General features: G+C 37.4%; 1 protein-coding gene across 1 annotated transcript; it reads right to left on the bottom strand.

Moving 5' to 3' along the window:
* Positions 1 to 162: 162 nt before the first annotated feature.
* On the bottom strand, positions 163 to 17,421 carry LOC139150139 (uncharacterized). The gene is made up of 5 exons (XM_070722325.1): positions 17,225 to 17,421; positions 14,822 to 14,885; positions 11,933 to 12,062; positions 5,693 to 5,885; positions 163 to 277 (listed from the first exon to the last, which is right to left on the bottom strand). The coding sequence occupies exons 1-5, from the start codon at positions 17,362 to 17,364 to the stop codon at positions 163 to 165; spliced, it is 642 nt and encodes a 213-aa protein (XP_070578426.1). The 5' UTR covers positions 17,365 to 17,421.
* Between the last annotated feature and the right edge of the window lie 3,710 nt (positions 17,422 to 21,131).

The raw sequence follows: 21,131 nt of genomic DNA, 5'->3' as shown, positions 1-21,131 counted from the left end.
ACATTTACCTGTTATTAAGCTTTTCATAGCAATTCTGTCAGATTGGCTCCAGTAAGTTCATAATTTTCAAGGTACCAACATTATTATATCATGAAATATGTTAATAGGATAGTGTTACCAAAATAATATTTACAGTTATATTTGAAAATTACTTTTCTTGATTTACCTTTTCTTACGCACAGTAGCTTCAACCTCTTCATGCAAAGCCCTCTTGCAAGACTTCCTTGCAACTCTGGAAACAGCAGACCCTGCTTCACGCTCCCTCTCCTTCAAACTCCTGTGGGTTATGCCAGGAATATTTAAGATACCTAACAAGGAATTCAGCTGAGTCTCCCCAATTCCAACGTGTAGCATGGCTTTAAAATAAAAAAAATACATTTTTTCAATATATGAAAAAATTCCTTCATATCACACAGTTACTCATACTGTTCCATGGAATAACATTCGCTTTTTTAATAATGATATATAATTTTGGCTTCTATATCATTAATGTAAAAAATCATGGTTGACAATCTTGACACGGCCTACTCAGTGACACGAATACTAGCTGCAGTACAGTAGCTCGAGGTTTTGCCCGGGTATTTGGGTCGGACGGTTTTGCCGTCCAACCCAAATATCCAGGCAAAACCTCGAGCTACTGTACTGCAGCTACACGAATACATGAATGTACACCAAAGTGACGAAATGGAAACAATGTATACTGCCGATATAATTAACCCCCCCCCCCCAACAAAAACAACAAAAACATACGGTACCGTATGTAAGTCAACTGAGAAAAGGTTGTCCAAAAAATAATAACATCTACCTACCTGTTCCAGCTTTTGTATTAACATCCCAAATTTGACTGCCAGACACACATTTTAACGGCGACCGATGCCATTCCCTGTTCTCACACAGTTGTAGCTGCAAAATTGTAGCTCTACGGTGAGGCGGTCGGTGATTTTTGGTTTTTGCGACCTCGCTCACCAGTAGAGCTACAATGCCGAAGGCCCTGTAGCATACAAAATAAGCACGTGGCACATGGCACGGCATTTTGATGTAAAATCCACATATTTACTGAATTTGGTCATACTGATTTATCACTACTGAAGATTAAACACTATACTACACTAACCTTGTCGTGTATTGGGTTTGGTATTTGTTCAAATACGTCGATCGCGTTCCAAAAACATTTCTTGGAGACGCCATTACCACTTCCGGTAATGGCGGCTCCCAGAAATACGCTCAATGTTTATGGAATGCAATCAACATGTCTGTGCTAATACCAAACCCCATAAACGACAAGGTTAGTGTAGTATAGTGTTTAGTCTTCAGTAGTGATAAATCGGTACGACCAAATGCAGTAAATATGTGGGATTTTACATGAAAATGCCGCGCCATGTGTGACGCGCTTATTTTGTATGCTACAGGGCCTTCAGCATGTAGCTCTACTGGTGAGCGAGGTCGCAAAAACCAAAACTCACCGACCGCCTCACCGTAGAGCTACAATTTTGCAGCTACACACTGTTAGTACTATCACAGTATCTACACTTCAAGTACAATAAACTTCCAAGGCCGTACTTCGTTTCTTTGAAACACGACTGTAGAGAGAGGGGGCCGCATGCACAATGCTTACAACATTTCAGCCCTTTAGCAAGAATATCAAGTTCGACAATACGGCGACCCTCCTCCAACTTTGGAGACTCTGACGATGTTGTTTGACGTCTTCTGTCAAACAACTGACTTTTGAGGACGTAGCGGTGGATGATTTTCTATCAGTACTATTCACCGCATTTTCACTGCTGGATTCGCTACTTCTGTCTTCACTAGAAAATGGAATGCCAGTACATGCTCTACAGTTAGACTGTCGACGACGACTTGTTTTGTACTATACAAACTTTCCTTTGCGATCTCGACGTGGACTTTCCTCACGAGCCGCAATGATGTAACTGTTGACGCTCGCGAGCTTGGGTGGTCTGATTTGAACATCTACATGTCCAAACGAAAGAGGGCGCTGTTTCAAACTTGAATGGTAGCGTACTACCTTAACTACGTGAAGAAACCTTTTTTCATTTAGTGGCTGGTATACCAACAACAAGCTGTGAATACGCAGTGGTACTTTGGCCATGGCCTATCGATCGATCTTACTCGAGTCAAGGGTCATTGACCTGAGCGCGATCGATGCATAGTACCGCTGTGTAATCACAGCTGACACATGTCTTTTAGTAGAGACAATCGCATGTAAAAAATCAATTAAACATTGTAGAGTATACAATGTATGTTTCAGCATAAAAGAGTTTGGCTTTTTTATTTTAATCAGTTGATGACAAGAAGAAGCCAATATTTTGTAACAGTATGAAAAGAGGCATTGTATATGAAAGTCTCCTCTTTTCCTTAACCTAATCAGGTCCTTGTCTTTCATTTAAAGTCTCATCTCGCCATATTACCTAGTGTTGCATTATTTTCAGGATGTAAAAAGTTGGATATAACTGAAAATAGAAGAGTTGTTACTGAAGCTGGTGGTACAGATAATGAAGAAGATGAGTATACATGTAGCTGTCTGGAAACAAGTTTGAGAACCTCAGTTCATCTCTAGTGTAGATTTAAACTTCCGAGGGTCAGTAACTGAATTTAGATAAGTTACTGTATTTTTTCTGAATTAATCTAAGCTTTGGTAGCATGCTATGATCAACTAAATGTTGCTGGAGAATAAGCTTTCACAGACGTGTAGTCTCCTTTATCAGATGCAAGGGTGGAATGAAAAATAAGAGCTGAAAGCGACGGAAAATTCAGAGTAAAAATGTCCACTCTGAATTACTGAATTTTCTGAAATTTTCACTCTGAATTTTCTGTCCCTTTCTGCTTCAATTTTTCATTCCCCCTTGCATCTGATAACGGAGACTTCACGTCTTTGGAAGCTTATGCCCTTCTAACATTTAGTTGACCATAGCATGCTACCAAACCTAAGAGAATTTTTATGTAGCTCAACACGTCTCTTGTTCTTAGCAACTGGTTTTTAGCTTTGCCGTCAGCTAAATAGGTGGATGTGTAGCATTGCCCTCAAATTTGTACATTCCAAGGTTTTTCTTCAAAACAGCCTGTTCGAATCCTTTATATTTGGATTACAGGTCCACTGGGATTACCAGGATTACCCTAATTACATATGTTCCAATTATGATGAACTATGCAAATGTATATTTTGCTATTTTTGCTATCTTCTTCTCTTTTACTGACGTCTTCAATATTTGGTAAACATGTCCCTAAGAATGACCCTAGTCAAATTTGTGCTAGCTGTGATGAAATATTACAATTTTTATGTTTCATGGCAATTTTCGTCATTTTTGGGCAAAAAATATTTAAACATCTTCTTCAAAACTGCTAATTGAACAACTTTGATATTTGGAACATACATCTCTACTGACAGCCTTTATCAGATTGTTCAAATTATGCAGAAATTTGGAACTTTGTATTTTTAAGAAATTAAAGACATTTAAGACATTTTTAAGATATGAGGGATTACCAGAATGTGATATATATACGTTATGATGAAATCTACATTTTTTTATTTTAAGGGTGATTTTTACCATTTTTGGTAAAAACATTTGTATAAAAATTAATAGCAAGGTACACCAGAATTTGAAAGGTCTTTACGAATATGTTTTTAATTTCTGAGTAGATTTTTGAAATGTCACCGATTTATTTCATTGTTTATTTAAAGATATTACAAACAAACAAACCTCTTTGTTTATGAAGGACTTTGTTGGACAAGGAAATAGGTTTTACCCTGCCAAGGACCAATTTTCCCCACTTTCTGCATGTTGTGCCTTACTGTGACACTTTGACAACTTGACATGTTGTGTTTACTTTAATGTCGACAACTATATACCATGTGCACTTGAGAAGCCTTGACTAAATTTTTTCTTCAAAATTTACAATTGTCTATACAAGAGGAAATGTCTTTAAGAAACCATCTTACAACAATGAAGTATGCATTCCATACATATATGTATTTTCAACACAATAAGTAACCTAACTTTTGAGCTTTTTTGAGATGATTTTTTTGTACATTTTAAACAAGTATGGACCTTAAAACGTAATCCACAATATTTAAATAAAACCTGTTTTGTCATTACTTTGTTCATATTTTTTAAAACGACCTACAGTGTTCATGGGGTTTTTACTGCTTATGTTTTGATAGGAGGGTGTTAACACCGTTGGTATGTTCCTCTGACAAACTTTACATACAAATTGGCAATGTTTATTTACCCTTTTTACAGTAAATTATTGTATTTTACTGTAGAAATGCTTTGTGTATTTTTAGAATAAAATAATTTTACTGAATATCAGTGGTCTGTAATGTTATTTCAAGGCCTGAACACCCTCTAAACGCCCAAAATTAAAGGTGTTCAACAAGTGCATATCATGTGTTCTAGCCTTTAACACACTTATCGTTGAACGGCGTCCATGCGTTCAAAAAGTGTTACAGCCCTTTGAACGCGTAAATGCGTTCAATTTTTGGAACACATTTCATGTGCAACGTGTGTTCAGATATGGAACACCATGTGTTCAATATAATGTCTGATGAACACGTAGCGTTCAAAATCTGCACACGTGTTTAAAAAATTGAACCTTGGTTGGACATGTAGTGTTAAATTTCTGAACGTCTGGACGCGTTCAAAAAGTGTTACAAAAAGGCGTTTAATTGGTGTTTATCCTTGAACACTTAACTTTACAGTGTGGCGCGATCGGTTGTGGAGAGAAAACATGGGGGAAAAATCGGAAACCTGAAATCTTGTCTGTGACGAAATCAACTCGGCTACCGTCCGACCGATCAGGAGAGAAAATGTGGAAAAGTTAAAATAAAGTCAATATCAACAGTGATGTGGGGAGACAGGTCAGAAAAAATGAAAATAAATCTGAACGGCCTGAAGCAGAACAGCAACCGTTACGTTACAAAATTTTTGATGACATAGATTAAATTCCTGACTGCATTTTCCTACCCTAGGACTTTAAAAAGCTAAGTCCGTGCTTTTAGTTCATTCATATTATGTGCTGCCGTCGTTGAGTTGCGTATTTGAAGAATGATAATGGTGGAAAGTGCATAACAATAAAGCGAAAATACATAAAATTCAGCGTGGACCCTCTGTTGTGCCACGCAACAACTTAAACGCAGCCGCTGACGTTTTTACAGACAGAATTCATAGACGATGTACCAAATACCATGAACTTGTTTTTATTGAAAAAGACATGCTTGCAGTACCAGTACCTTAACAAACAAAAAACTGAATAAAAAGTTGATGATTTTATCAATCTTGTTCTCGGAAACTGAAGCGAGGGCTGTCCCTCTTTGAAGAAAATACTATAACTTACGCTTGACATGGGCGCGAAAGGGAAACACACACTAACATTTTAAAACGAGAACAGGCAGGAAAATGTAAGCAAATTCGCAAGCCTGGTAACACCGGGGTAATACTAAGTCTTAGTCGTGTTCCTTGCCATTCAAGATGTTTTGTTGATGTTTTGTTGATGTGCATATGATGGAGGTTCATTTGGAATACCGGTAGGTGAGAACTTCATTGGTATGGATAGTCGCTGATGTATTAGCGGGGAGGCCGGGCAAACGAGTCGGTCACAGTCGATGACGGTGTGCGCTAGATGTCCGGTGACGATGGTGGCATCGAATAATACGGATAGTGTATAAATACTGACATACATCAATCTATATCGAGCTGCCTGCAGCGGTGTTCGTTCGGTTGATGCTGTCCGAGCCTTGCTACAAGGAGAACATATTTCTCCTTTTCTGTGGCTGAAGAAGCTACCACCTCGATTCACCAAGGAGTTTGTGTAGATGCATGTGCCAGATGCAAGAGGCAAGAAACGTGATACCTCACCCTTCAGCTCTTTCTCTGCAGAATTTTCAGACGATTTGTTTATGTTCTCAAAATCATCGTTATCAACTTACTGTGACAACAAGGATACAAATTGAATCCTTGTTTTGATTGTGTAGGATTGATTAAAACCAGTCGTGTAGCGTGCTCATGTAAAACGTTTGCTCATTTTGAGCATGATATACGAACTTTTACATTTTACTTTTACATTTACTAATTTCGACCTAGAGTTATTGGACTATGGATTGTATGATTGCGATTATTATATACGATGAAACGCATCATGGGAAATATGTTTACTTCTGGACTTGAAATAAACAGGTTTGAGGTTAAAAGGTTCTACTTCCGACTTCCGCTCTTACTGACGACATAGGACCATGACTGACTCAAAAATGTAGGTTCGTTTTCTCGCTCAAGATGACTTTTTTAGACGGCTTACCTCGGCATGCCGAAGTTCATTGGTAAAGCGATGTTTTTGATAGTCGTTAAATTTCGATTGACTTCTACATCTGCTCAGATTTGCCTTTTTCTGTGACACTGTGTCTGTGATCTTCAACCCTTTCCTTATTTTACTGCGTGTGGGACCGATGTGGTGTTGACGAAATCACTTAATCCGCTGATACGGACAGCGGATTAGCTAGCTAGCAATGTTTTCGGAGCAATTACAGTGGCGTATACACAAGTTGGAGAGGAGATAAAGACTTGCCGGTAATAATAAAGCAGTCAGACGGTGTGGAGTTGAACTCTTTATTGAAATATCACAGTAATATTTAACCAGATATGAACTGAATATGCTCACGTGTTTCACAACAGGTTCATTAATAGTCAGTAAACAGACTAGAAAATTTTAGCATACTTACAGAACAACTTGACATACTAATGTGACCCTTGAATGGAAGGAATGACTTTGAGTTTGACAAAATTACAAACTTATTTATCAAGCATTGAAATTGACTGCTGGTGACTCGACATGTATTGACATTTATCAGACACCTTTGACCTGTCTCAACGAGCAAGGATATGTTATGCAACATTTGCAGACCTCAGGATAATCACTAACCAAAACACAAGAACAAAGACAGACATTGTATATTCTCAGAGCAGTTAAATTGAGCAAACGACCCGAAGACAGACTTCTGATAAGACTAGATGTGTATACGGTCTACTGCCAGAGTAGCTATCTCTGACGAGGATTTATTGTATTGTTTTTCGATATTCCTGTCAATAAACCCAATTCATACCAATATAATCGACACCCGTGTGAGGCGTGTAATAAGAACAATCAGTTATCTGTTATATCATTATATGGAGCAGGTTTCAGCAACTTTCGCACAGTACTCTCAGAGTTAAATCACTAATTACAAAACTTTATTAATATGAAAATAGCTAATTATTAACTTGACACCACCAAATGCTTCTCAGTACAATTAAATATTTATCAGAACAATATCTGTAGTAAGTTTCATCAAATATAATGCTGTAATTTTGGAGTAATATCACTAATTACAAAGTTCATTAAATATGCAAATGAACCCTTACTTAACTCCACACAACTAAATGCTTTACACCACAAATAGCTATCTGTCGGATCAGTATCTGCAGCAGATTTCATCACATTTGGTCCAGTTATTTCGGAGTTATATGACTAATTACAAAACTTCATAAAATATGCAAATGAGCTATTTGCTAACGTGACACGGCCAAATGCTTGTCAGTACAATTAGATATTTATCAGATCAATATCTGTACAAGATTTCACTGACTTGATTGCCGTAATTTGAGAGTTATATACCTAATTACGAAGTTCATTAAATATGCAAATGAACCCTTAATTATTTTCACACTACTAAATGCTTTACACTACACACTGCATGAAAACCCAATAATTCAGATAAATTCACAATAATGAGTTGCCTGTATTATCGTATAATACACGTGAATTCACACGAATCCACATGAATACAGGCTTGCTGAATACAAAAAATGGATTCTTGACTGTATTCATCTGTATATGCACTCTTCAGCTAAAATACAGGCAAAAATCCATGTTAATACAGCAAGTATTATAGGGTTTTATGCAGTGACAGTTAGATATCAATCGGATCAGTATCTGCAGCAGATTTCATCACATTTGGTGAAGTTATATCGGAGTTATATGACTAATTACAAACCTTCATAAAATATGCAAATGAGGTATTTATTAACTTGACTGCCTAATGCTTCTAAGTGTAATTAGATATATATCAGGTCAATATTTGTTGCAAGTATCATCAAGTTTGGTGCAGGAATTTCAGAGTTATCTCACTAATAACAAAAGTTCATTAAATATGCAAATAGGAAGATAATTGACATGACGCTCACAGTATCATCACCATGTTCTTAGATTGTCATCTGTGAAAAGTTTCATGAAATGTTGTGCAGTATTTCTTGATATATGTCTACTTTGTCATTACCGTCTCCATAGGGAAACCATTGTAAGGAAAAAAATGATATTGCATAACTTCATTAATATGCAAGCCACACTAACCAAAATCTAATCAGTTCTTGCAAGTAGCATATGGTACCTGTATACCAAATCTGACTTGAATCCGTTCAGGCGTTTTTGAGTTATCGTGTAAACAGACAGACAGACAGACAGACACACACACACACTAACACACACACACACACGGACAGACAGACAGACATCGCTATGACATTAGCCCACGTGTTTACACACGTGAGCTCATAAATAAAATAAGGTAAACCGTTGCACAAAAAACACCTTCCTCCCCATCCCAGGGGACTTTCCCAGTACCCAGTTGTTTTAATTAGGAAATGAAGCCAATATACATAATACATATATACATACATTTAGACATACATAAATACATAGGTACATAGATGCATACATATTACATACATACATATATACATTCATATATGTACATACATACCTGCCTATATGCATGCATTCATACATACATACATACATACATACATACATACATACATACATACATACATACATACATACATACATACATACATACATACATACATACATACATACATACATACATACATACATACATACATACATACATACATACATACATACATACATACAGACATACATACATACATACAGACATACATACATACAGACATACCGTACTCGTCCGAGTATAAGCCCCCTGTTTGGCAACGCTAAACAGCGGTAAATCTAGGGGAGGGGTTATACTCGAGCAACCCCATGTTATCTGCCATGGACGCTTAATTTATGCTAATTTTATGCACAATCTTTTTCAACACCACTCGATCTTTCTATCGCTTTCAAAATCGACTTACACATCCAAAGAAATTTATTGTACAATCTCTGAATACAGAAGTGACATTTTGGTGAAATTTCAGCGTCGAAAAAACCCCCAAACTTGAAACAAAGACGTCATGTACGCTGCTGATCAACAGTAATGTGAACAGGCATGTATCGCCTACACGGAAAGGCAACTCAATATTCCAGTATCAAATTGTCTACATCTTGTGAAAACAACAACATAGCAGTGAAAATTGTAATAGTCACTGGAAAAAGTCTTCACAAATGAAAGGATGATTGCTTCAAACAAGAGAAACTGCTTGTTTCAAGCATGAAAACATCATGGCCGTGAATGAAAATAAACAATGGCGGACATGAGTGAGACTATTCTATTTAGGCGACGGGGATGAGCAGGGTCAAAGAATCAAGATAGTACTGGGAAAACGTGTCATTTTCCTTACGATGCTGTCAAGGGAACTACAGTTTCCCATTGTTTTAACATCTTTTAATAGTTTCTTTATTATCTAAAAGTAATTTTACCAAGTTAAACGACCAAATATACTCTCCTAACTTTCTGTATTTGAGTTACACTAGGGTAGGGGCTTATACACGGATGTAAGGCATTTTCAAAAATCCTCTGAAATCAGTAGGGGGGCTTATACTCGAGCAGGGGCTTATACTCGGACGAGTACGGTACATACATACATACATACATACATACATACATACATACATACATACATACATACATACATACATACATGCATGCATGCATGCATGCATGCACGCACGCACGCACGCACGCACGCACGCACGCACGCACCACCCACCCACACACACACACACACACACACACACACACACACACACACATACACACATACATACATACATACATACATACATACATACATACATACATACATACATACATACATACATACATACAAAAGGATTGCAGCTTGCATAAACATGACGCTTATCTTACTTGAATAGAACAGGTTAAAAGCTAGACAGAAAGCTACCCACAAAATGCACTGACGAAGGAATATTTCTGATACATTTTCATGTTTCATGAACCATGCATATCTACTGAATTCTGTTTCAACAATTTAAGCAAATTTTGGTTGTAGTGTACACACAAAGTTGATTGAACCTTCGCCAATGGAGATTGGTAGACCATGCGACCCACTGCAGTCAATGAGATTCAAAATTATGGGTTTAACAAACCTTAGGAAACTGCATACTTAAAGGCCAGGGACTTGATCACTGGGATTAAGTTTGTTTTAGTCTATAAGAGGATTATGGAGTGTCAGAGCCTTTTGTTTTCCATTGAAATTGTAATCAAATAAGTAGATTCCCTGTGAGACAATCTGATGCCGGCACAGGCCTTTAATTTCAAAGATGTCTAACTAATCGATTCAAAAAAGGAGAAACTAATCACAAACAACTATGACTGGCAGTGAAAAACAATCCACATTCCTATCTGATGAAATAAACTTCCATGAGTTAGAACAATTAACAAAAAAAGAAATCTATACTTACACCATACATTTTCCTTTATCTTTAAAGAAATACATGTAAGATCTGGCCCTGTTTGATGATAAAGAGTTTCCCGTTCAGTTGCTTCTGTTTGAGATAGTCTTTCTCCGGAATACCACATAAGATAGTCCCCCTTTTAAACTTCTTTGCTGCAAATACACCTTTCCCTGAAGGATAATGTCATACAGTGCATGTACAGAGAATACTGGTAGTATAAATCTTGCAACAATAGGTAAAGTCACTCAGAAATTAGGAGACAAGTAATGCTTCATTATTGATCTATATAACACAATGCAAGTAAATGTATTGGTAAAGGCACAACATTTTGCATGACAAACACAGCACTATGATCAGAGTACCAACAAGATAACATTTGGACTTGACACTTGCTTGACAAGACACTCCCATTTAAATTACTTTGAGTATAACTTTATCCTTGATGGATTATTACCTTCAAGAATTGTCAAATTCCATTCAGCAATTTTGTGGGTACTAATTATGATAAAAAAATGTGTACAAAGAAACAGAGACAGAAAAGAAGTATAAAATCTGCAACTCCTTGCTTTCTAATGCACCAGATGCTAAAACGCCTCTACATGTCCTAGTATACATACCAAATATGATTTTATTTTTGAGAACTTTAAAATCAGGGATCATGCCACCTGATGATCTGTAAACAGTTATTGCACTGAGGACATCGGAGAAATTACCATTTCTGAGAATTTTTTTAAATTCTTTTTTTGTTTCTACACAATGAAGTGTGAAAATCAGAAGTATGGGTTTTTCATTACATTATCAACTTTTGATTAACTTATGGCAAGATATCTCTTGTTCTATCAAATTCACCAGCAATCTGAGAATGGTTTCAAAAAAATTCATAGTCTCCGTCATCTGGCAAAAGAATCACCACCACCTATTCATCCAATGCTGAGTTGTACTCTTTTGAAGTTGAATGCAAATTTGTCCATATGATACATACTTTTTGCTTTGCTTTGAATTGGATGCATCATTCTTGAGTTATTGTTGCAATGCAAAGATAGATATACACAGTGAGGCAGACATCAGTATGACACAAGCTCCCATTTGTGAACACTAACTTAAACCTGTCAAAATATGTCACTTTGTAAGGAAGGTAAACTTACAAAAATATTCTTTGGATATTTAAAAGGTCTTATATTATAATATCTTAGTGGGGAAAATTGCATGTAGACAATGATCTTTATCTCACCTTTCACGCTGTCAATAATTCTAATTTCAAAACGGTCATCCTGTGGGATGTCTTTGCCTTCTGTGACACATTTCCTAGCTTCAGTCTCAGGTGATACTGTATTGGATGGAGAGTTTCTCCTCTTCCTTGTCTGAAAAGAAAATTGGCATATGCTTGCAAGCTTGAATTCATATCTGTGAAACAATTACTGCTACTTATTTTTTTACCCACTTGAAAAACTTTGACAGCTCCAACTAAAGGTATTATAGTGGTAACTGGTGAGAATTTTGCATAATGTTTACAAATCAACATGCCTTGAAAGTAGGAAAAATCAAATTTACAAATCGAAAAGTTACAGCAACTAGATCATTATTTCCTGCACTTCCATTCGATAAACAATTCTTTCATGCAAAGTCAGGAAGGCATGGTTTTCATTTGTTAATCTTTAAACCCGTTAGCAAAATTTATTTCAAGCACTGAGTATTACTCAATCACTGCCATCATACACATCCAATATAGCTGCACAATTGTCAACAAATTGAAAGTACCTTTGCAAACTATGAAAACATGAGTTTGATGAGCTTCTTGAGAAGTTTTTTCAAGGTTTACACCCAATTTTAAAAAAACCTGATTCCAATAAGGTAGCAAGATTGATCACCATCAAATAGATATGCAAGTAACCAATACGCAAAATTTGAGTTGATTTACCATGTGGAAGAAATTAAGATTTCACTAAATTCAAAATGGCTACTTATTCTTGCAACTGATCGAACTACATTTGCGCTAGATTTTAGAAAAATTGGTTTGATGTGCATATACTGGTACACAATGTTACACATCAACTTATTTGTTTTTTAGACAATAAGTTTGAAAGGAGTTTAAGAAACACAATATAGTCACAAGGTCCCACGATTGAGCACAATTGTATTTCAACACAGTAAGGGGCTTGTGACCAGTTAGTCACATACGAATTGAGTTGATTTACCTCATAAAAAATTTAATTTTAAGATTTTTTACTAAATCTTATATGGTTACAATTGGTTATGGGACTAATTTGAATATCAAGGGTTAGGTTCACAAGGGGCCATGGATAATTAAAACACACACGCATGGTAAACGAAACTTCTCTGTTTAGGGGGAGGGGTTTTTCTGTATTTTGATTACAGCGTGCAAAAATCGCACCACAAGTTTTCGTATCGCAACATCTCTCTACACGTTTTTATGTATCGCAAAATATCGCTATATTGTTTGGCATGTACCATGCAGTACAGCACCGGCGCTACACCATATATCCTTTTGACATACATGTGAATCAGCTAGTGCATGAGTAAAATAATGTTACAATCACTTTGAATACACACTTTCACTTCATTCGATTGGTTTGTCATTGTTGAGCTGGCGCTAAACAGAGATTATGCTGGGGGGGTTGGTAGCGTATGCATGATATCGCAACGTAATTACAGACTGTGGTATGCAGATAGAGAATGAGGCTTGGTTGGATTTTCACACTTCCAAACTTTCATTTAGGGGAGATGGGGAGAAGGTTGAGGCTAAACGCAATTAGTTTCATTTACCATGCTCATGTTTTAATTATCCATGGCCCCTACATGTAACTATGATTCCCAATCACTGTGCATTGTTTCAGAAGAATTGGTGCAATGGCTACATAGTTCTAGAAAGGCTAAAAAATAGGTGAAGTGAGAATAAAAATCCAGTACAGTCATTGTTTACGCCAGGTCAAGTGACTACCTTCACTTAAAAATTCAAGGGTTGTCCCTTGCCCAAAACACTATGCTAAATTTTGAGAATTACAGTATGTCAAGTGATTTTGAGTTTTAAGTCCACAAAAAGAGGGATGGAAGGAACAACTTGAATATTCACATGTACAAGAGGAGCGAGCCTAAAACTGTTGGTTGGATGCCTAAATAAGCAATGACATCTCATGTGTACAGCATAATACTTGGCCATATACACATTTTGAACTGAAGAGGGTGCATCGAAAGACCCAAGAGCCGCCACTATGTAAACCATTGCTCTCCTTTTGTTGGCTATTCTTTGAATTCTACACTTACTAAATAGAGAATACACTTTGAAAGAGTGTAGTACATACTCATTACTGTCAGCATACAATTAACACTTTCTCCATAATGTTACAAATCCTGCCATGATCAACAACTGGCTTTATAACAGAGAAAATAAAGATTTAGACTACAAAATCATGAATATGGAGTGTCATTGTTTCTTGAAAGATTATGATGAGGAGGTGATCCACATCCATCAATTTTACACTTTTTCAGGTATGTGACCATTTTATGAGAAGAGCAGCTGTGTATCTTGTCAAAACTTTTTACCCAGTCCAAATCAGTGAGCAATAATGCTTCCAACCATGTCCTTCAGTAAGCACGTTTACATGAACTAATTTTTATTTGAGATAAAATTACCAAAATAATGCAAAAATTGCACTTCTTGAGGCTTTAAGCTGGCTTAAAAAAATACCCAACACGGACATACACGATTGGTGAATATGAATCTGACTAAAAATTGTCACTCTTTTTGTGAGGAAATACTTTGGATTAATCTTGATGGGTACATATTGCTAGCAGAGTGTGCTTACCCATTCCAGACATGTGGTATCACCACTAACTAGCGTCAGCAAATTTTTGTTCTTTGTTTGTTTTTGTATTGTTTCTTGAACCTTGTGATTTGCTTGCCATGTATGACGATGCTTGCTGGAATTGATTTGATGTAATATTAACCTGCCTGTGAGTTTTTGTACTAACAAAATAAAGGCCTTCCTCAAATACTGAATTACCCGTATGCAAGGAACCCATATGAGGAATCCAAAGATTCATGTGTGTATTACTTTTGCCTGTATATGTATAGACAAAACTGGACAGACCAGGTACTTACCTCTGTATACAACAACCCTTTCCCTACTGGATCTGTCTGCTTACGAGGCATTTTCCTCGTGTACCTGAAACATACGTGAATGGAAATTAACTAACACAAGATTGTCATGATTCAACAGGCCACAAAAAACAATCAATATCAAATGTGATCTGGAAATATCATTTCAAATAATACAGTTCCCCAAGTTTACTATAATTTCCGAAAGATTTAACTGTCTATAACACCAGCTGGCTGTATCTTTGCCCTGGTGTTTCCTGTTCAGTCTAGTAGATTTGGTTTTACTATTAGATTATCAGTCTGCAGCATAACTCTTTATTTCCATTACCATTGCATTATGGGTAATCTAGGCCAAAAAAATGGCATTCTCTAAGAGATTCATCAAACAGTTAAAAACCCCCATCTCAAACAACTTAGCATTTTAACACTACTTAGCAATGCTCTATGATCTTTCTAACAATGATGTTGTGGCCCTAACACGAAGAGTACTATCAAAGTCACACTGGACAAAATTGCAAATTTTTATTGCTATGACTCCTCTTTTGAACTCTAACCCTACATGTAAAACAGCGCTATTTTTGTAAATACAGAACTTCTAAACTGTGAACTTTTCTATCCAAACAATGAAATGTCAAAATATGTCTTCACTAACCATCACTAGCTTTAATTTTGATTTGATCAGCTACAGTGCAAAGGTAGTAGAATGGCCGGAGTCTTCAAGGATTTTAAGGATTTTGAGACAAAACACTGACCAGTGGATCAGTGTACCGGTAGCTTGAAACCAGGAAGTAGAATTCTTTTGAATAGCATTTTATGATTGAAACAAGGCCATCTGTTGCCACATTCACACGGATTTACTGGCGTGTCAAGAGCAGGATCTGTTAAACACTATTTCCAGGATGAGTAATAGTTTTGCAAGCTTGTACTTTTTGTCCAATACGAACTTAATTACGTGTATCGTCAACAGTGGTGTCACACGGTTACCATAATCATCATCTAACACAATTTGAATGAACTTTGTGAAGGTACATTAGTGGTTTATAGACAATGTAAATGCATGAGCCTTTTCTGTTCAGACTGTATACAATGAAATATCATCAGAACAAATCGGTGTCAAATCATTCCTGTCATCATGGCCACCACATGTGCACATCTAGACTTAATATTTTCGTCGACCTCATGAATCCCTTGGCTGCATGCGGTACAGAGCTGACAGGTCCGCAACTTGGTTTCATCATTCAAATTGACAGCAGCTTTATTTCAATGTAAAACAGTGGCAACTTTGAAAATGCAATAATCTAAAGCCAATGACTAATTCTTTCGTATGATTCCAGTAATTTTAAGAAAACAGCAATGACTGCTCGACAAGCTCGCATTTTGGACCGTCCCCAACTAACACATAGCAAACATAAATTTGAGAAACATGTGGAACAAAATCTGGCGATGTTCGTTAAATTCTTATATTAATTCTATCCACAACCACATAATACTACGCCATTTTCATAGACTTGCATCGTTAAAATTATTCTCAAATGGAGAGCTACCTTTCTCCCCCCCCCCAATTTCCTTTTCACATTAAAATCAAACAAAGACTCTGCTTGCCCAAAAGATCGGTTAACTGTTGGTTGTATACCAGATACTTTCTAGCAAATGATACTGTCATACACAGAAGACGTCGCTTTGAACACATGATAGAGAGACCGTGTTTTAAATAACCTATCAGATAAGTGTTTCAGTGTCATTGAGAATGGTTTGACCTTTGGCAGAGTTCATTTTACACACATAAAGTGTCATGCTTTGTGTTGAAGTGTCAATTTTGCATATTTCATTGATGCTCGCTCAAAATTTCGCTCAATTCGGATTCCACAGAGAGGTGAGACAAAGGGGCCGAGTGAAGCCGACGACGTGACTTTAGAGTTGGCCTATTGATATTCTTATTTAGGTAACGGGGACAGTTCAGAGGGACACAGAATCATAGTTGGGAAAACGTGCCATTTTTCTTACGATGCAATCACGGAAACTTCGATATCCCATTAATATCTTTGATCTGAAAAGTGATTTTACCAACTTGAACGACCCTGCATTATACACTCTGAAATCAGTGAAGGGGGTTATACTTGAAGAGTGTAGTACTGTCAGGCGAAAGACTCGCTGAGAGGTCACAGATTTACTGCAATGCCGTTATGTAACAGAACAATGAACATGGTAGAAAGAAGTGACCGGACGTGCATATTTCGTGTCGCCAGTCTGGCGATTGTTTTAACTGTTCAGCTGTCTGAGCCCCCAGTACATACATTGATTGAATCAATGGCAAGCTTTAGCAAGGACACTGGACTGGCTGTCCTCGAATTTCAAGTGGTCGCACATAAGGGACCGCGGTTTGACTAAATTTGGAATCGAACTTACAGCTTAGCGACCTCCATGTAAAACAACTTCCAGAAAATCATGGAAATATCCATTCCAAGCTGTCGTCGTGTGGGTGGTGTTGCCCAACTCATTTGCGAAACGCACAAAGGGGGCGAGGCATTGCCCCGGGCCCCGGGCATTGCCCAGGGCCCAAGACTCTCCAACTTCTACAAACCGAACGAGCTGATTTAGTGACTTTGGACTCAGCAATATCAATGCGCGCTACGGCCAGCGCCGCGGCAGGCGAGTGGGCTTGAGAAAGTCAAAAAGTAGTCCAAAGCTAACGCTGCTTTTGATTGGAAGGTGGTGATTTACTATTTTTAACGAAATTTTGTTTCATATAAATGGACACGAGGACTTAATAAAATGTTATTGCTCTTGGTTCGTCAATTGCTGAGCTGCTCAGGCGGCTCGACCGCGGACCATCCGAGAACTTGCGGTTTTTTACATCATTTTTGCACCACAAATGCTGTGAAAACTAGTAATAATTGAATTTCGGATTTCAACCACCAAACCAAAATTCAAAGTTTCAACATACATAAATGACAAAAGTTTTAGTTTTAGTTCCCCCACCCCCAACACACACAATTTTGTACTATTCTCTCTTCCTACCGACGTCACTCCACTGTCAAATGCGCAAGCATATGATTGTGGGCCGTATCACACTCCGACATCTTCGACAGTCGCTCGTGTAGCAATCGGATCGGTGGCATGTCGTGTTGGGCCATGGGGTATGGCGCGTCATGCGTGCAAAGGGCAAAACCATTCTAGATGAGGTATTGAGAATGGGCATTTACAACACTTTCCCGTAACTGCGACATAAAGTTTTCCCGCTAATTCCGGGGTATTTTTCTCTCAGTTACAAATTAGATGTGATAAGGTTTAAAGGTTTAAGAGAAACGGAACCGGTAGATATATATGGTTGAGGGCAAAAAATTCTGATTATTTTTCGGAAAATGAGAAAAAAAAACGAGATTTAAAAAAATTCTCCTGTGGAACTAGTTACCCTAATTCACGGATTTGTTTCGTGGCAATGAAAAATATGTCAAAGGGTGGATGAACTAGGACAGATAAGGTTACCAGAAATACATTATGTTTTATTCAAACTACACTCAGTGTGACAGTTTTGGGACGACCTCAGTTTTCGGACACTCAATGACATGCTGTTCGTTGTACTCACTTCGCTCCGTACTGATAGCGTTTTACAAGTCATGTGACAGCATATTAATTCAGGTGACGCTGCTGTCCCGTTTCTTATTAGGTAGAAGCTATTTAGGGCGCTACAAACTTGGCGAAGTTAGCCACACCGTACGATACAAGGTGTCGAACGCAACACAAATAGACAGCCAATGTCCGATATCTAAGCGCCTAACACGTCGAAATATAGTTAAAACTAGTTGCGTCGTCCATGGATTAACGTAACTAATTTATCACATATTTTTACAAACAGTTTTCTAAACACATTGAAATTGAAAATCGGGGTTTGAATGTCAAAATATCAATATTTAGCCCCAACAATCATATTTCAAATACGACGTCCGATTACTGTGATAGCAGTCCGATCACTACGCACTCAACATGGGGTCAAAACTTTGACAACTTTTGCCCTCTAAATACCATTTCCTTCGTGTTAACAGTTGGGAATAAACACATGATAATAAGATTTCGTGGTGCTCGTCATTTATGAAACGGCTTTGGACGACATTCACCACCCTATCCGAAAACTGTCACACCGGGTGTATTTCTACTTTATGAGTATAATTGTCAACAGTATTTTGAATTCAAATAACGTTCCCGTTATTGTATTTCAGTCAATATTTTAATGTGACCTCAGGCATATAGCAAGATAATATTACGGCATTTAAAAAAGCATAATTGGCACGTATGAGAGACGTTATACGCCCATCTGTGGACACTAATCGTTGCATGCTGAGCAGGAACTTTTGATTTGTGTGACGACAGGTAAAAATGTTCTTTGTGGTCCTTGTTCCGTTGCGGTGCACGGTGTGTGTTTCAATTTCTTGTCTGTCCTTTCAGTGTTCTATGTTCTCTGTCCTTTCAGTCTGAGTCGTCGCAATCTCACAAGTGATGATGTTGATGCTGTTGCTAGGATGATCGCCTCAGAGGCGGCGCAAATAAAAAAGGTTTTTTATTTTCATGTCGGAGCTGAAATTTACGGTCGGTCGGGAGATGAGAAACACAAAAATAAAAAATGTCGCCCTTATGGACCAGCCTGTACAGCAAAGCGTAAATATGAATTAATGGTGCACTTTCTTATAAAATATTGTAATTCTTCTATGCCAAGTCAGTAGAGATCTTGGGCATTTCTATATCCCCAACACGAACTCGCAAGATGGGAGATTGTCTGGCTTACCAACATCGCGGAAGTACAAATAAGTTGCGAACACAAGGAGAATTTTGCTGCTTTTAGCATGTATCATTCTGCGTGTTCTTGTGTTATTATTACGCTGTCAGAGTTAACGGAGTCATTTATCCATCCTGATCACTGCGGGACGGGACATTGTTTCTTATTCGGCAAAGTTTAACAGTTAAGCGCGGATCTTGGTTGAGTACAGGTCATGACGGCTCTCATCGAAACTACAGTACCGACTACCGTTATGAATATTCATGACCTATAAATCGCGTCCATATACTCGCGTGTATGATTCACGCATTATTCATTTAGTTCACAAATGAAATAAATAAAACGTTATTAAGTTGGATTCCTTCATTTCGTCATTTGTATTCGAAGACGATATTTGACATTGCCTTGTGCCTGTTTTGGCGCGATTACGGACGATGGTCGCAAGCGTATAAGCAACACTGAACAGCTAAAAATATATCAATTTCTATTCAACAGAATATCGATTGAATGACTTTGCGATACTGCACACACAGTGGGGACGGCTTTTTGATTTCCCTTCATTCCGTTTTTTTCTCTTTCAGTTCACGGTATATTTTATAAATCTCATTTGCCTAAATTGACATCAAATGCAATGCATGGTGAAATCCAATGTCATGTTGTTGGTTACAAAAATACGCCGATGTTTATGGTGCATGTACGCCTATTGTCATCATGATATATTGCTTTGAACAACAAGGCCTAAATGCCAGGACCACAGGACAAATTCACATACAACATCCCAGGGTATATGCTAATATAGTCTAATTTAAATATGTATTATACTATTAAAACGATGGGATTTTTGTATATCACTCATCAGAGCAATATACCATATTTGTTCGTCAGTGCTGCTGAATCATGGATTTTAACAGGCGAGAAATGTACAACCTGCCAAACGCATATTGAAATCCATTGTTTTCTGGTATATGAGCTGAGTCGGAGTCAACATCGTAAAATGAACAGTACATCTGAAAAACTAAGCTGGTTTCACTTTTTTATTTCTCGTCAATTCCTTTCAACATTTTAGTTTCTACGAATCATGAGAGCTAACAATGCATAAACTGTTCTCGTTTTTAATTGAAGACATTGCGACCTGGCAACTGTCGAAAGCAATGGCAGTTTTTAGTGCCACTTGCATACTGATAAAGACATCGAGATTTTTTCAATATTTTCCCATTAATCTTTGTCAAGATATAAATTACACATACCTTTATAGTCGGGTCGGAAGGTAGGGTTCCCATGCACCCCATGGATGTATTTTTTAACCTGCATTTTTTGTAATCCTTAGTGTCTATATTTAATGAATTTTGATGTTCCCAAAATCAAATAGTGTCCCATGGGGTTCATTTGGCGCCATCTTGGCCGCCATCTTGGCCGCCATCTTGGATTTCAACAATGGGATAGGGGTCACGTATTTACCGCTCGACGGAAACAGAAACAATGAAATACTATAAACGTTACATTTTTAGAAAGCCAAGATCATGGCCTTTTCATTGATATATA

The sequence above is a fragment of the Ptychodera flava genome, chromosome 2 (genome assembly GCF_041260155.1).
Source record: "Ptychodera flava strain L36383 chromosome 2, AS_Pfla_20210202, whole genome shotgun sequence".
Classification (NCBI taxonomy): domain Eukaryota; kingdom Metazoa; phylum Hemichordata; class Enteropneusta; family Ptychoderidae; genus Ptychodera; species Ptychodera flava.
Note: the sequence above shows the minus strand (reverse complement) of the source record. Positions and strands in the feature narration are given on the sequence as shown.

Bases quoted from the DNA above. Each gene is read 5' to 3' on its own strand.
- LOC139150139 (XM_070722325.1), bottom strand. From the start codon at position 17,364: ATGCCCGGGGCCCGGGGCAATGCCTCGCCCCCTTTGTGCGTTTCGCAA. The intron at 14,886-17,224 runs GTAAGTTCGATT...CGTATGTTTCAG, and splicing joins TACATGGAGGTCGCTAAGCT to GTACACGAGGAAAATGCCTC. The intron at 12,063-14,821 runs GTAAGTACCTGG...TTTTCTTTTCAG, and splicing joins AAGGGTTGTTGTATACAGAG to ACAAGGAAGAGGAGAAACTC.